The 17,827-nt window shown below is 43.2% G+C and overlaps 1 protein-coding gene across 2 annotated transcripts in view; it reads right to left on the bottom strand.

Annotated features, from left to right (window-relative positions):
* The window catches only part of LOC148018001 (glutathione S-transferase 2-like), a 72,008-nt gene extending 57,722 nt beyond the window's left edge, over nucleotides 1-14,286 (bottom strand). Inside the window, exons 1-4 of one of the 2 annotated variants that reach the window (XM_087661752.1) lie at nucleotides 14,134-14,286; nucleotides 13,909-13,990; nucleotides 13,714-13,770; nucleotides 13,459-13,544 (exon numbers count right to left, since the gene is read on the bottom strand). In XM_087661752.1, the coding sequence (XP_087517878.1) occupies nucleotides 13,459-13,544; nucleotides 13,714-13,770; nucleotides 13,909-13,990; nucleotides 14,134-14,151 (243 nt within the window). In that variant the 5' untranslated portion in view covers nucleotides 14,152-14,286. Of the gene's footprint in view, nucleotides 1-13,458; nucleotides 13,545-13,713; nucleotides 13,771-13,908; nucleotides 14,000-14,133 lie in introns of both variants that reach the window. The other variant, XM_087661751.1, reaches the window with a different exon arrangement.
* Nucleotides 14,287-17,827: the final 3,541 nt, after the last annotated feature.

Here is a 17,827-nt window from a genome sequence, read left to right as displayed (position 1 = left end):
CCAAAAGCAGTGAGACAAGCTCTTTCCCTTCAGCATACATCTGGCCATCTCCATGAGTGACCGATTCTTCCTCCCTGCAACCCCATTCTGCTATGGAGTATAAGCAGTAGTGTAAATATGGACAATGCCCTTCTGCTTCAAAAAAGAATTCAGCATAGAGAACATGTATTCCCCCCCTCAATCCGAACGGAGAGTCTTAATTTTACAACCAGAGTGGTTTTCAACAAGTGCAAGAAAAGCCAAGAATGCATCATACACTTCTGACTTTTTAACCAAAGAGTAGACCCAGCAAAATCGAGTAAAGTCATCAATAAAAGTCACAAAATAGTAACATCCTCCCAATGACTTTGTCTGCATAGGCCCACATACATCCGAATGCACTAACTGCAACCTGGCTGTTGCTCTAAAAGCAACATCACGGAGAAACGAAAAACGATGCATTTTCCCCAAAATACATCCTCCATATAAGTGCTCAAGTGGTCTCCCTAGTAGAGGTAATCCATCTAGCATCTACGTACGCTGTAAGAGCATCAAGCTGCCAAAGTTCACATGCCCCATCCTAGCATGCCATAACTCTACTTGTATCATAGCAAGAGTAAGAGTGGATGTCAAATACGCTGACTGATCAACTGAAAGAGCATCCAACTCGTATAACCCATGACATAAAGTACCTGTCAAGACCAAAGTCATGTGTTCTTTGTCTCTCACCATGCATCTGTCATCATCAAATGTGACCTGCAATCCACTACATACCAAAGAAAAAATAGAGAGCAAATTCTTCTTTATACCTGGCACAAATAAAGCATCCTGTAGGTGGAGAATAGAGCCATCAATGGCTGTGAGTACAATCTCCCCAATACCTCGAACAGGGTATGATGCATTGTTGGCACACTGTACAGACTTGCCAGCTGGAGCAACACTAATAGAAGCAAATAAATCTCTGCGAGATGTAATATGCCTAGCACCAATGTCAAAAAACCAAGTGCTTGCATCCTCAGTAGAGCTAAATGCTTAATCTGCCCAAGAAGTGTCATAACTGCATGTGTAAAAGCAATAGTCCCTGTCTACAACAAAGGACATGGACTCAGTAGCAGTGGAAGAAGCATGAGAAACTGACATTCCTAACATTCCTGACTCCTTCTCCTTGGCAATTCACTTCCTACACTCAGTGATGTAGTGGCCTGGCTTCTTGCAATAATGACATTTTCCCTTTTTGGCTTGTGTACCCCTAGTATCCACACCACTGTTTCTCCTTGTTTGCTCCTCTAGAAGCAAACTTACTAACTGAAGAAAAGTGATTGGCTATGTGGCAATCCTCATGGTGAGGTTTAAGGCCGTATGAAGCCAAGTACGAAGGAGGTAATGAGTTCAAAGTGGTAGATATCATCTGTCCATCCGAATAGTACTCATCAACATTCATGAGTTGCTCTCGCAAGTCCTGAATTTTGTTCAAGTGATCCTGAATAGAATCACCTTCATCCATTTTCAATGTCTCTAGCTCTTTCGTTAAGAAAGAGATACGAGTTTCATTCTTGCCTGCAAACATCTGTACCAAAGTTAGCCAAGCTTCTTATGAAGAAGCTGCTGAACGAATGTGGGGGATGATTGACTGCTAAACTCCCAATGCAATCAGCGACAAAGCCTGTGCATCGCGTGTATCACATGCTTTTTGAGCTATCGTTCTTTGGGAAAGTGGCTAAAGTGAAGCAAGCTGAGGTGCTCGTTGTGCACGTCCTCCTGGAGGAGAAGTAGCTGGAGCCACAACTCCAGGTCGAGCTTCTTCTCCACTGACATAATCCCAAAGATTTTTTGCCACAAGTACATTCTTCATCATGAAGGACCAAAGTGAATAGTTATTTCCATCCAGTCTGTCCTCTTTGGATACATAGGTGAAGACATCTCCTCCCTGATTTGCCATGATTATCAATTACCAAGAAAAAGCAAAAGAGCAATGTCGAAGCAGGATCACACTGGAAATCCGAAAATTTCCAGAAATTGCAGAAAATAACTTTCTACAATTAGTATACAAAGGTGCACTCTGTCAAAACTGTCTGTAATGCACACAGTCCAAAGTGCAATTAGTGTTCAGCAATACTATACCAGCAAAATCCCCAAAATTTCTTGTTTCAAATGTATTCAAAACAATCTTTCTGTGACTATAGCTGCAGTACATATGCCAATGTCCTTAGAAAACATGAAAGCCCCAAAATTTTCTATGAATGTGCCCAAAAAATTTACATCCAATGTGTCCCAGACACGTTTCTGAATGTTGTGCCTGTCGCATAGGAAACCCTACTTCCAGAAATTTATACTGGAATTAAAATTTTAAAATAAACGTTTACCAAAAAAATTTATGGATTGACTACTGCCGCAAATTCGTCGATAGGTGTCAGGTGGGTTCAATCAAGTACAGGTGGCGCTTTAGACGGGCGCTAGTAGGACTGAGCTGGCGACCATTGACAAGCGCAATGACTGGCGAGAACTAGCGGGGCGTGCGACTGATGACGTGAAGACTGTCGGGCGAGACGTCACAGGCGAGCTGGTGGCCCATGCGAGCGCAACACAAGGGCGCTGGTCCACACGAGCGCAAAACAAGAAGGCTAGTCCAAGTGGGCACTGGTCTAGGCAAGGTGACTGCTGACGGATGGACCGTGTGCAGCCTAGACTGGCGGGGCAGCAGGCGTCTAGCTAGACGACTCCAAGGAGCAAGTCAAGCTGCTGCAAAGGGCTCTTGTGGTCTTCCACTGAGGCATTGTTAGTGAAGCAGTTGATGGGGCAGAACTAGACTGAGTGGAGGTAAAACCTGAGTTGAGCAGAGCAAAGCCAATGCTCTGATACCAAATGTGAGAGAGGACGGCAGGATCGAAGCTCAGCACAGAAAACAGTAGACAATCTAAGAGTGAAGCACGACTCCCAATGCAATAGACTGAAAGAGTGTTACCTGAAAGTACAAGGTACAACCCTTAAACCTTAGGGTTGTAGGGGATGTTTACACCCGAACACGGTAAGTGCCCGTAAGTGTGTGTCATAAGCATATACGAAATAATATCATAAGTCTTGGGGAAAAAACCTCTCCTAGTGAGAGTAAAAAGTGTCCCAGTGTCCTATTGATCATCGACACTCCTATGTGAGCGTAGGCGTAAGTGAGGCATGAGTGAAATACCCAACAAAAGTTATAGCCAAAGCGCGTCTCAGAGTACTTTACGAGATCTTTTTTAGGTGATCTCCTGCGGAACTCACTAAGAATGAACTAATGGCTTTGGATGAAACTCATTATATCCTTGTCCTTTTGGATAGAGGGATCAATCCATGACAAGCTACCAATGTCTTTCAACAAATTGTTCAAACAATGAGCAAAGCATGGGCTGAATGTGATGTGAGGATATCTCTCCTCAAGTCTCATACCTGATGCTCTATTTGTTGCCTCACCATCAACAATAAACTCGATTACATTTTCAGCCCCAACTTTTTCAACACCTTCTGCCCATTCCTCCACAAGCTGATCTGCACTTTTTCCTGTACTTGAGACATCATGTGAGGAAATGAATTGCATCTTTCCTCGGGAATAAGCAACCGTCCCATGGATGGACCGTTTTCAAGTATCATTGCACCCATCTGCTATCAAAGAGACACCATCCTTCACCCAACTTTCTTGCACAATTGCCAAAGCACATTCAATTGCATCCTTTTCCTTTTGCAACAAAGTGGTATGCAGTGTCTCATATGATGGAGGCTTATAGGTTGGACCATACTTGGCAATCTCTTGGACAAGACCAAACCTCTTCAAGAATGTCATTTTCCAACGCACGATTGGGAGAGCAATTGCATACATGAATTGCAATTTTAAGAGCCTCTCCCCAAAACTCTTGCATGAGATTAGCTGTGAACAGCATGACTCTCTCACAAAGTGTGCGGTTATATCTTTCAACCACGCCATTTGATGCAAGATTGTAAGGGGTTGTCAACTCCCTCATAATACCATGCATCTCATAAAACTTTTTAATCTCATTAGAAACATACTTGCCTCCATTATCCGTTCTTATAGCTTTTAACTTGAGCCCTTTCGATGTGGTAACAAAGGCATGAAACCTTTTAAAAGCATCCAACACTTCCTTTTTGCTCTTTAACACATACACCCATGACTTTCTATTGAAATCATCAATAAAAGTAACGAAGTACCATGCACCCCCATGTGAATTAACAAGCATAGTGCACACATCAAAGTGTACTAAGTCAAGAGCATTGGACTTCATAACGACACCAAAGTAATAAGAAGACTTCACATGTTTTCCATATATGCAATCACTACAAAAGTCGAGACCAGAGCCTTTTACATCAAATCTCCCTAAAGAGGAGAGAACCTGAAGGCCTTTCTGGCTCATATGGCCAAGTCTTTTATGCCAAAGTTTCATCTCTGAATGAACTTCAACCATAGCCAAAAACATGCCAAGTAATGCTTTACAATGCAAATAGTACAAAGTCCCCTTTTTGCTGCCTTTAACTATCAGCATAGAGCCCTTGTGGCCTTTCCAAGATCCACCACCAAAGGTAGTAAAATATCCTATTGCATCAAGCTGCCCAACTGACAATAGACTTTTCTTTATGCCAGGTACATATTTGATATCCTGTAAAATCAGCTCTTGGCCATTTTCAAGGGCCAAGTGAATAGTACCTACACCCTCTATTTCACATGCATAATTGTTGTCCAAGTAAACCTTGCCTAGGCAACCTGCAGTATATTCAAAAAATGACTTCAAAGAGGGAGTAACATGAAAAGAGGCACTATTGTCCACTATCCATGATTGGGACAGCCCATCATGAGCTGAAAGTAATGCATCAATCACCTCCTTTTTGGTGATGTGTTGCGTGCATATCACCTGTTATTGCCATAACATCTACATTGCATGAGGCTGCGACAAGTATCTCTCCAGTGTCAGAGAGCTCTTCAATGACCACACTAGATGCAGCATTTACCTTTGCAGCTTCTTTTGAGAGAGAGTTGTCATCATCTTTCTTGTCATCCTTCTTTTTCTTTCCTTCCTTCTTGCTCTTTCTTGTAGTACTGACAATCGGGCTTTTTATGCCCTTTACACCCACATTGATAGCAAGTAACATTCTGTTGTTTGCCCTTGCTTTTATTCCTACTTTTCCCTTTATTTCCTACATTTCCCCTCTTTTTAACCTGTCTCTAAGATGATAGGCTGAACCACTGCTTTCTCCACTGGACTTTCTTTTGATCTCCTCATTGAGAATAGAGCCCCTAACACCATCAAAGGTTCAAGCAAGGGGGTTATAATGAAATAACCAAAGACTCTTAGCTATTAGGCAAAGTCATCAACAAGAAAATAGCCTTCAATTTATCATTGAAAGGGCTACAAACCAGAGTCCTACAACTCACTCAAAATCCCTATGAAAGCACTTAAATGCTCCGATGTTGGACTTTCTTCTAATCTCCTCATTGAGAATAGAGCCCCTAATACCATCAAAGGTTCAAGCAAGGGGGTTGTAGTGAAACCAAAGACTCCTAGCTATCAAGCAAAGTCATCAACAAGAAAATAGCCTTCAATTTATCATTGAAGGGCTGCAAACCAGAGTCCTACAACTCACTCAAAATCCCTATGAAATCACTTAAATGCTCCGATATTGGCTTAGACTCGTCCAACTCCATCTTCACAAGCTTGCACATGAGATGCACTTGATTTACTGGAGTTGTATTTTCATAAGTATCCATCAACTTTTTCCACATGGCATAAGCCGTATCAAGACACTTAACGTTTGTAAGTACATCATCAAATAAAGCCATTTTAATGTATGCAATGGCCTTCTTGTTGAGTCTAGCCCAATCCTCATCTATCATAGCTACACGCTTGATTTCCAAGAGAGTATCATCACAGTCCTTGAGAAACAAAATGCCTTGTATCCTGTCCTTCCACGAGTCAAAGCCAATGCCATCAAACCTCTTGATTTCAAAAAGGGATTTAGTCTCATTGCTGCTAGAAGCATTAGTGGCCATTATTCAACAAAGTGACAAGTATCAATTCTGGATTTTATGACCATAAATATTAGGCTGAATATTCAGCTAATTTCAGCCCAAGATTTGATCCAACCTCATGTACAACAGTAGAAGGAATGACTTTCAACAATATAACTCAGATTTCAGCATATAATCCATACATACACCATTGCAAAGTGACTCCCACTTCAGCAATATTACCAAAAATACATTTGCAACAATCCCAAATCTGCAAGAGATCACTAAGACTACTGCACCATGAATATTCAGCAATATATCAACTCAATAGGAGCTGCCAAACATTTGTTCTACATAGATATGTGCCCAAAAGCACTTCTAATACACAAAAACACCAAAGTTCTCTGCAATTTCTTCAAAATCTCACAACTGGAGATAATAAACATGAATTTCACTGCTTACAGCACCAAAATTGCTTCAACAATGTCCCCAATGTGCATTTCACACGTCAATTTTGCCAATATTCACAAATTTCAGCAAAAGCCCCAGAGTTTCACTGACCAATCTGCCCCAATTGCATTAACATGTGTTTTCGAGAGCATAAAACAGGCAAATTTAGTAAAATTTTGCAAAAACCCCAAATTTCTCGGGTCCAAAAGTGCACCAATGTCAGTAAATTCGGTTCCTCTGAGTAAAGTTTCACTAATACATGAAAAGCCCCAAAATTTTCAAGGCCAATGTGCACATTTTCTGCAATTTTCGGATCCAATGTCACCGTTATGCATGACAGCATCAAATCTTGGACAATCCTCGAATTTTCGCACATAATTATGCACAAATCTGAGAGTTGTGCTTACACGTATGAGCCCTCGTCATTGGGAAGGAGAATAGTCTGCAGAAATTAATAAAAATTTTGACGAAAGAAAATGGACGAAACGTGACAGTTGACTTGTCGCCTCACTCTTGGCCTACGCCGTCACCTGCTGGCCTGCGCCTCACGCCTGGCTTGCTTGTTGTTCATGACGTCACCTAGTGGTCTCCGCCTGTCCTTGTTTGGTCAAAAATGACCGTCTCCAACTGACCCACTGCCCACGCTAGCTAAACAATGCGACTGACGAAACTAACGAACTGACCAGTCGCCTGGTCAATGCAAATGCCTACTCACGCTCGACTGGTTGAAAGGTGAACTTTCTGACTCCTTCACGCGCGCAAAACTTACTCGCACCATCCTTGGGAAAGCGCCCACACTCTTGTGCAACTCTGACACCAATTTGTTGGGATGAGTGTGCAATAAAGTGCGAGACAGAAATGGAGCAAGAGCAGTGTTGAGAGAGAGAGAGAGAGAATCCCAAGATGAGTGTACCAGTTAATGACAATACACAAAGAATAAAATGTATTTCTATGTTAGGGTACAAATAAGGGTGTGTTCCCACCCGAAAGTTTATCCAGACGGAGATTAAGGGACTTGACACCCGAAGGGACTTTACACCCAACAATATGTGTTGGCACAGGCCGACTATGCATAGGCATGGTTACCAAGTAGTTGAAGGAGGATTAATAAGCACATGATAAGTAGAGGATGGAAATCCCTGCATCGCCCATGGCCCCATGGATTGTATGAAGATGCACCATAAGTAGAGGATAGATATCCCTGTGTCTAAGTGACCATAGATACATATCCAAGGGGAGTATCACACCACCATCTAAGGATAGATAGGTGTGTTCACTTGGGGGTGTAAGGTACAGTGTATATGGGTGGCATTTCTCATAATGGAGTACCAAAGGGCAGAGTGGCATTCAATGGGTAGCTCATATGTAAAATGGAAAAGAAAAATGTACTAGGACTGGAAATAGAAGATCCTAATACTATTGTGCCTGATGTAAGTGTAGAATTTAATCCTAAGCTATTAAAAGCAAAAGAAAGAGAATCTATATTAGCATGAGAATAGGGAGGGATAAGAGGGAATTGCCGACAATTAGCACTAGCAACATGCTCAAATGAAGTAGAATGTAATGCAACAGATATACCTGTAGATGTACATCTGCCTTCAGAGCCTTCTTATTGACATTGACATACTCATATTGGTCACGGAATCCTAGATGACCTGGATCTAGACCCTACACATCGAAAGGAGCAACAGAGAAGGTTGTTTGGTCAAATGAATCAAAAGGATTATGAAAACCTAACACCGAGCCTGGCTATGATGAAGACAAGGGTTCACAAGTCGTCCCAAATATGGTATATCCTTTCTGTGTGGAAAGGAGCCTCACCAACTGACTGATGTGTAGATCTGTTTTTGAAGTGTACAGGTCTAAAATAGGAGTATAGTTAGGCATCTCCTCTACTCTGTAAGAAAAACGTGTTTGAAGAAGGTGACTGCTGAAAATAGAGAACATACACAGAGAAACAATCACAACAGTAGAGATTACCCAAAGGCAGTTGAGAAACCATGGTGCAGCCTGCAGGGAGGTAAATGCAGAGTTTGCAGCCAGGGAAAGCAGTTGTTCAGCACAAAGGAAGGATGCCCAGGCCTGAAAAAGGGACAGAAACTGAAAACACAGGGACTGCTGGTCAAACACAGAGTGCAGACCTGTAAACGCAGGTTGGACAGGGCAGGAAACAGCTCGAATCAGCAGACAGAGAAGTCATCCAGCCTTTTGAACAGTGCACAGCAGTCAATTGAAGGTAAGTTCAGCATCAAAACAAGGCAAACTCAGAACTGCAGCAGAGAAAAGCACCATAACACAGATGTTTGATACCATGTCAAAATAGGGGACAGCAATGGAAGCGAGAGAAACATCTGTAATAGACTGCACAAGCACAAAAAGAAAGAAGAACATTGCAAAGAACAAATGAACTCAAAAAGAATATGCTTGGGAAATGAAATCCATATACCAAGGTACAAGACAATACAAAGCTCGGGCTCCAAGTCACCAGCAGTAGGCATGGTCTCTCTTTCTCCACCAGGAGACAACTGAAGTGGATAAGTGAGGAGAGGAGGCTGCCTATAAACAGGCAATAGGTTTACCAAAGTAGATGACCAGTCAGGCAGCCCAAACTACCAGTCGGCCAGCTGAGAACTGGTGCCAAAAATCAAGGCAGCCTCAGCCCACTCTGGCATAAAATGTGAAATGTGCACTAAAACTCAGACTCTAACCCATGACATGTACACCCTACATAAAATTGTGGGGATCTAGAACCCATGTTGACAAATCTTTCTGCCATTCCAGCTCTATCGATTGTGCTCGTGTTGATAAGCTTTCTCACATTCCACATTTATTGATTTTGCTCAAGGATGGCAATAGGGGGAAAAGCAAACTGCAAATGACGATGCGTATGGGAGTTCCAAGTTGAACCCAGCTAAACAAAACTGTTCGACCTATAACTCAACAAAGGTCCAAGCATTATGAAAGTGACTTCAGAATTGCGACAGATTGGCCATATACTATGCCTCGGCGGAGAAACCGCTCATCCAGCAGTTTGAGGGTGTATATAAGTATGTTCATGGACATGCAAATGATGTTACTGTTAGCAGTCATGTTTGTCATGCCTTGTCATCTCCTGCCTGTGAGCCTCAGTTTGAGTCAGACAAGGACATTAGGAGCTCTGACATGTCTGTCATGTGTTATGATGGGGGAGGCTAGTCACTCTCGACTGGCTGTCTTAGGTTGTGTATTTCTTTTTGGCCTCTTTTAGTGGGCAGCCACTGGCTGCCCGGCCACTTTTTGGTCACTGTTGTGGGGCGCCCATTTTAGGGCACTTTTAGGGTTTGCGCCCATTTTAGGGTTTGCGCCCATTTTAGGGTTAGGGTTAGGGTTTGTCCGTTGCCTATTTATTGGCAGCCCCCCTCCCCACTTGGTCAGTTGTCTTCTTGCAGATTCCGACACTCCTCCCCCGTGGTGGTGCTGCCATCATCATCAGCCTGATCTGGTGCCCTCACTGACGCTGTGGGCTGCGTGCAGGGACTGATCAGTCCATTTCAGTGTATTCAGCATTCATTTCAGTCAGTGCAGATTTCTCTTCCTTATTTTCTGCTTTCTCTCTCTCTCTCCCTCCGTGTTCGTATTCCCTCTTCCGCAGCGCACTCTCACATGGTATCATCGCCAAACTGAGAGCACGGAGGTCTTCATCGACTGGAGAGAGACCACACCTATTATCTGTTGCTGCCCCCCCTTCTCTCCAATAGCCAGGCGGCCCCTCCAGGTGGTCTGAATATTTGCATTTGCTGCATAGGTGGTCTGAATATTTGCGTTTGCTGCATCAGCCCCTTCCAGAGGCTGCCACGTCATCAACCAGCCCTGTCTCCTTGCGTTTTCAGCTGGGTGGCCTTCTTTTCAGCTGGGCGACTCCACTACAAGCTGCGTTTTGCATCCACGGTGGTCGTATTCCCTCCTGGCGGCTCATCTCCAGCTGGCGCTTCTTTTCTTGGCTGCGTTTTGGTGCCTGGCAACTTTCCCTCCGGCTTTTGTGCCCTACACAGCTGCGTTTTCACCTCCTGGTGATAGGCGACCTGATTTCCTGGAGTTTGGTGGTTCTTCTGGTGGTTGGTGACCCTTCTGGTGGTCATTCTTCGGCATCGGCACAGTTTTCTTTGGTGTTTGGTATTTTGCAAATTGGAAGATGTCTTATCATCAGTTTACAGGTTTTGATGACTCAGATGATGAGCTTTTGTCTCGACATTCATCTGAACGGAGGCGTGATTTCTATAGCGAGGATCGTCATACGGAGTCTATTCCTCGTTCTCGTCCCCCTTCTATTCATATATCTCGGCGAGCCTCTTCCAGTGGGCCGAAGATGCAGCCTTTGGTACCCCCTGTACAGGCACCCGTACTTCCTCAGCTGCCCAAAGAGGACCGGTTGGATGCCTCCAACTTCTCTCTATGGTCCTGCAAGGTGGAGTGTATCTTGGACTCCTTCGATCTTTGGGAGCTTGTTTCTGTTCCTATTCCCCGGCCTAAGGTGGATCCCGCAGATGGGACATCTATGGATCGTGCAGCCTTATGGGATCGGCTTAATTCTAGAGCCAGATCTTTCCTCTTTCTGAGTTTGCAGGATTCTGTCCTTGTTCATGTTCACAGGTTGAAGACTGCAACTGACGTGTGGAGAAAGCTTGTATCTCTCTATCAACAGAAGACGCTCGCCCACCGGATATCTCTTGAAAAGAAGTTGCGGATGCTCGCTATTGATGATAGTCCTTCCATGAAGGACCACATCAACAGATTACAGGATATGAGGGATGAGCTTGCATCCCTCGGTTGGACGATATCTTCTGAAGACATGGCTATGATTCTTTTGACTCAACTGCCATCGCCTCGGTTTGATGTCCTCTACACCAGCCTTCTTACATCGAGGACCCGTGAGAAGCTTCTATGGGAGGAGCTATCCCCTCTTGTCTTGGAGCATGACGAGCGAATCAGAGAGGTTAGTGCTAGTGGATCCGACTCCACTAAAGCCTTTGTTGCAGGTTCGGGAGGACAGAAGAAGAAGAAGTCAAACGCTAAGAAGAAGGACAGTTCCTCAGGCTCTGACTCAGATTCAGAGCGACCGAAGTGCCCACACTGTGGGAAAGGGACACATCCCGAGGAGAAATGTTGGAAGAAGTACCCTCACCTTCGTCCGGGAGCGAAGGATGGATCTACATCGGAGCCTTCTTCTACCTCTACACCAGCTGTTACCCATGAGTCAGTGTTCCTTCATATCCATGCTTTGGAGGAGGATCCTTCTTCCGTGGCTGCAGTGTCTTTTGCGCAACCTTGGTTAGTGGACAGTGGTGCTTCGAGTCATATGACTCCCCGAGGTGATTTGTTACAGGATCTCCGTCCATCAGAGGGTTCAGTCACTGTTGGTGACATTTTATCGGTGCCTATTAGTGGTGTTGGCACATTGCCTTTGTTTACTGACCAACCTTCGAGCTCCTTTTCACAGGCCCTACATGTTCCGGATTTGGGCCTTCCCCTCCTCTTAGTTTATGGCCTTACGAGGCTTGGCACACGAGTGATCTTCACCGAGCATGCCATTGTTAATGAGGATTCTCTTATAGGAGCTGTCTTATCTACAGGTTGGCAAGAGAGCGGGCTTTACAAGTTCCATTCCCCTTCTTTGATGCAGGGTCCTCCGAGGTAGTCTATTGCTACACCCGTTCCCGCTTGTGCACCTTCTATTCCACAGGTTCCTTCCCATCCCCCACCCTCTCCTCCGGTGGTTCCCTCGTATCCCCCATCCCTTTCAGAGGGGGACGATCTCAGTGATGCGGCTGTGGATTCCCTGGCCCCTAGTGTTTTAGAGGGGGCTTTCTAGGATCGTGAGGAGCTCTTTCAGCGGCAATCTACATCGACGGACTTCATCGACCTTGGCATTCCTCTTGCCGCCCCAGGCTCTATTTCCTCTTCGGCCTTCAGTCACATCCAGGATTTGAGAGGGGGTGTTAGCAGTCATGTTTGTCATGCCTTGTCATCTCCTGCCTGTGAGCCTCAGTCTGAGTCAGACGAGGACATTAGGAGCTCTGACATGTCTGTCATGTGTTATGATGGGGGAGGCTAGTCACTCTCGACTGGCTGTCTTAGGTTGTGTATTTCTTTTTGGCCTCTTTTAGTGGGCAGCCACTGGCTGCCCGGCCACTTTTTGATCACTGTTGTGGGGCGCCCATTTTAGGGCACTTTTAGGGTTTGCGCCCATTTTAGGGTTTGGGCCCATTTTAGGGTTAGGGTTAGGGTTTGTCCGTTGCCTATTTATTGGCAGCCCCCCTCCCCACTTGGTCAGTTGTCTTCTTGCAGATTCCGACACTCCTTCTCCCCCGTGGTGGTGCTGCCATCATCATCAGCCTGATCTGGTGCCCTCACTGACGCTGTGGGCTGCGTGCAGGGACTGATCAGTCCATTTCAGTGTATTCAGCATTCATTTCAGTCAGTGCAGATTTCTCTTCCTTATTTTCTGCTTTCTCTCTCTCTCTCCCTCCGTGTTCGTATTCCCTCTTCCGCAGCGCACTCTCACAGTTACAAAGGTGGTTAATGGTTGTAATGAAAAGAGAGAAGACAACAGGGAAAACAACCAAATAAAGGAGAAAAGTGTTCTAGGGTTTGAGAGCATAAAGGGTGAATACAAGAATGTCAGTGCAGAAATCAGTAACTGTGACCCCACTCCTTTGATTGAGAGCCAGGTTTTGGCCAGTCAGTGGACAGAAGTGGATCATACAATCCTCCAGTATAAAAACAAGCAATCCACGGTCGGTCAGAGTCTGGGCAAGAGGATCCTCTTTAACCTATGAATGAAATGAAACAACTCAAACAAGAGGATCAAACGGAACAATACATGTCCCATTTCTTGTAGTTCTCTCAGCTTTTGGTGTTCATTTAGTAACCTAAAGCTCTTGACTGAGCTAAACAGTCAGAAAGATTGATAAAAAGTGTGGTCTCCATGTGTAAAAGCATGACATGTTTGCAAGTTAACTTTGCGATATGTGTCTTGTGTGAAAGCTGAAACTTGATACCTCTAAGATGGCTAAGGAATCAGCAAGAACAAAGCCTTGGTCCTCCAGAACTGGGACTGTGCAAAATGGATTTAGCTTCTTGAAACCTGCAATTGATGCACATTCCAGAAACGGATTAAGATTATGATTAAGAAAACTAAACACTCAAGTGGATTTAGCTTCTTGAAATCTGTAATTGCTGCACATTCGAAACCTATGATTGAGAAAACTAAACACTTATCAGACATGGACTGTAAACAGATATTGAATGATAACCTTCATTGAACTGTTCTCCCTTTACCAAGTCAACCGATTTATATTCAAAAGGTATTCCTGCCAAGAATTACACAGTTCAATGCAAGTGGTCAAAGTGCCAATCAAGACAATCGACCGGAGTATTTAGTAATCATGTAGCCAAACATGGTAAGCACAGCAATCACTAGATAAATTCTGGCAGGAGAGTCAGAAAACCTTTATAAGCAAGTGCAATCCTGACCCGCCATGAGCAGGAGCTCCGCCAGTAATTGTATAGCTTCAGCTGGTGGTCTCCCTCCTGCAAGACCTTTGCATGTAATTACATTCATCATTCACATGCAATGGAGGTTTCTTAGCTGAAAACCAGAGATTATAGCTGTATTTTTGGCATATTGGCCAAAACAGAGGATCAAGCCGTTATGGGAGCTCCTGTGATTTCACCTGGACAGAAGCAGCCATTTTTCTTCCTGCTGATGTTGCTCTGAAGCTTGTAGTAATAGTAATGTATTCAATAGGCCTAAAGGTACGTTGAACGTTCTGATGAGCAATATCGTGAAAAGGTCTATCATCTATGGGAAGTTAAAATTTCTCATAAAGGTAAAAATAGTTATATATTGTGAAGGAAGGAAGATATTTCCTAGGCACTCGAAAGACTACAAAAGCAACGTTGTCACTAGTCACTTGTGGAGTTGACCTAGCCAGATTTGCCGGCAAGCTTCGTGTAAAATAAACAACTAGGCACTCCGTGCCTAGGCTCGCCCCGCCGGGGTGGGCGCAATTTTTGCAGGGGGGCGGATGTTGGATGCGTGGCACCCGCCCCCGCGTGCTCTTTCTTTTTTGTGGGGGAGGTGGGGTGCTGCCACATGGCACCCGCCCCCACCTTTCCTTAACTAATAGTATAGATGCAGCTTCGAAAGTGAGCTCACATTGGCCGTTTTATTGTGGAGCTAGTGAAGCATGTAATGCCACTAGTAGCTACACCTTGCTCGCTTCACATTAACACCACACAAAGTGTGCTCACAAAATTGCCATGCAAAAGTGAGCTCACTCCAGTCGTTTTAGTGTGGAGCTAGCGAAGCATGTAATGCCACTAGGTAGCTACACCTTGCTCACTTCACATGTTTTGCAAATTATGTATGGTCCATTGGCCACAATTCAACAAAGCAATGTGTGTCACATTACACATCACATCACTCTATCTACATTCTCCATAAATGCGAGGTCAAACAACATCTTTTGAACTATGACCTTTCCACAAAAAAGCATATATGCAATAACAACACAAATCATTATAATGATACAACATAGTATCACGCCATCAGCCTCAACTTTCTCCAAAAAAATGTATAGATCCAGCATTTCTCCCTACACAAAACTTATATAACTATGATCTCCATTTTAAGTTGTCCAATACAGTTATTAGACAACTCATGTACATCTCTTTGAAATATGACATTGTTCCTTTTAATCCCTATGAATTTCAAAACAACCCCTAAGAGCTAGCTAACAAGCTTCCAAGTGCTGTCATCCAAATTTAAGAGGTCAACAAATAGCATGTTGGTCATTCCAAATTGCTCTTCAGATTGGTATCCTTCCACCATCTTCTCATTGGAATCCTTCAGCCATCTTCTCATTACCTTCCACAACAGAGCTACTTGTATACACTCCCAAAACAAGTGTTTCTATATCTCTTCAGCGCATCCACATAGGGGACATAGAGGGGGTACCATTATTGTTTTTGAGAGTCTAGTGTGAAGTGGAAGCGCCTTCAACATGATCCTCCATCTTAGCACATTGGCCCTATATGACCATGTTGCTTTCCAAACATTAGAGATTCTTCTCTTCCAAGTGGAGAGCTTTACCATTGGGCCAAACTTTCCTCCACTTGTGATGCAAGTTCATGATAATAGCTCAACTATAGTCTTGAATCAATTTGCAATGTGCCAAATTTTTCCTAGCAAGGCTCACAAGATCCTAGAGTATCAAATAATCCTTCTGCACCATAGAAGTAGGCCAATCATCCATGAGATCTTGAATTACTATTATCATTCAATTACTTTCCTAGTGAGATAGTTTGAATTTTCTTGTTATCTTCTTTGATTGGAGCCACGTACTAGTTTCATGTCGTCTACGATGTCTTGAGAAGCACTCCTCACAGCTTACTCTTCCAACATTCCTTCTTCTTCTCCACCCATGTGTTGCAAGTTAGTAATTAAAGCAAGTGTTGATCAGCAAGGTAAATGAGCTAGCTGATGCAGATACCATCATTCCTTCTTCTCTAAGAAAAGGAGTTTATGACCCGTGAGCCAAAAATAAAAGAAAAAGAAAACTCAGCCTACCATCTTATAAAGAATAAGTTTTAAGTTTCCTTATTCTCATTAAAAAGTTTTATAAAGTTGTATTATAGGGTTTCGATGCATCCCAAATATTTGCCCACACTAGAAGGCCTTTACTGAACATGGAGATTGCAAGCTTGGGATTTCTATGCACTAAAGCATATGGGGGATTAAAGGCTAGGGGGAACAACCAAATATTTTTTATCAAAGAGGTATCACCTCTTTTTTAACCCTTCGAGTCCCAATTTGCATTGGTCAATATCTTTTGCCATTACTTCACAAATAGACATCCTTTGAGCATGATATCTTGATTTTGAAGGCATCTTGCCATCTGATGCCATTCCATACTGTTCCTTTTAGTTTAGTTGTTGCATTCCAACGTCTCATCAACACCATCCACAACGACAATTTGTCCATCCTCCTAAGGAGGGACATAGTAAGACTTTGCGCTTTACTGGCCAAGGATTCTAAACCAGCAACCCCCCCCCCCTTCTTGTCTTCTGTTAGGGTGTATATTCCATCCCTGCCTTGCTTGTACCTAAGAGTATGTCTTAGGCTTTTTTCCAACTTACTTCATGCAACCTAGGAGAAAGGCAGCATAGAAGCAACATATATAGTTTAGAAGCTAGGATGCTCTTCATCCTAGTGAATGAGAAAGGGACTCCCAACTTGCCTTTGATTTTCTCTTGAAACTTGGTATTAAACTAGTCAAACCTTTGATTAAGAGTGACTTCCACTCCAATGGGCACACCTATCTATCTAACTAGCTACCCAAGCCTTATGAACTTGAAGCCCATCTGCAGAATCCGCTGCTCCGGCTCCTTCCAAGACAAATAGAAGAGTTTAGTCTTGCTTTGATTGACCTTAGAATTTGCAAGCTGCAATAATTATTTGTACACGTCCAATAGATTATTCATAGAAATTTTTTCAATCTCCATTATAGAGACAGAAACTACATAGACGCACTACATGTAAATTTTATATCACACCTCCATATACACATAAAAAAGTGTGGAAAGGCACTCAATTACAAGTGGAAAGACTCATGCATTTTATCATATGGAGGAATGGAGCAAAACTCATTCTACAACATTAGCTAAGGTAAGGAAACATGGTGATAACCATACTTTATAGTAATCATCTCACAAAAAGTGAGATGTTTCTAAAGAAGATGTAAAAAATAAAGTTATAAAATGAGAGAATAATATGGAATAAACACATGATAGTGTTCTTTTTACAATTTCCCTATAAAATACTATTGTTTCTTTGCATGCTTCGTGTGCAGAGTATGTTATGTTGCTTCATATTATTGTGTGAAGCAGCTTCGCTTCCATGGCTTCTTCCCCGCACATTATATTTCACTTTTCTTATCTTTTCAGTGAAAAAATTCTAGGTTGTTTTATGGTGGCTTATGGCGTGAAGCTATCACAAATAACATTGTGAAAGGAACAAACTTGCCATTCATATGCAAGGAACACTAGGCAACTTCATAGTAAAGCAACTAACTAAGGAAAGTGAAATTGTTATGCTACCATCGGGCAACTTTGCTTTCCTTAATTCTTTCCCACACATTGCATTTTGTTTTCCTCATCTTTCCCTCTCTCTCTCAACTTTATTCTTTCTCACCCTATCTCTCTCCAAATTTTATTCTCCCTTTTTTCCCTCTCTCTTCCACTAATTTTTTTCCTCTCGCTCTCTCATTATTTTTCTCCTCTTTCCATATTTCTTGCCTCTCTATCTCTCTCTTCTTACCTCTCGCTGTCTCAAATTTTTCCTCTCAATTTATTTTCTTTATTTTC

Source organism: Lygodium microphyllum, chromosome 21, assembly GCF_053477565.2.
Source record: "Lygodium microphyllum isolate KBCC chromosome 21, Lygodium_microphyllum_v1.1.10, whole genome shotgun sequence".
Classification (NCBI taxonomy): Eukaryota; Viridiplantae; Streptophyta; class Polypodiopsida; order Schizaeales; family Lygodiaceae; genus Lygodium; species Lygodium microphyllum.
The sequence above is the reverse complement of the archived record's forward strand: the minus strand, read 5'-3'. Positions and strand labels throughout refer to the sequence as shown.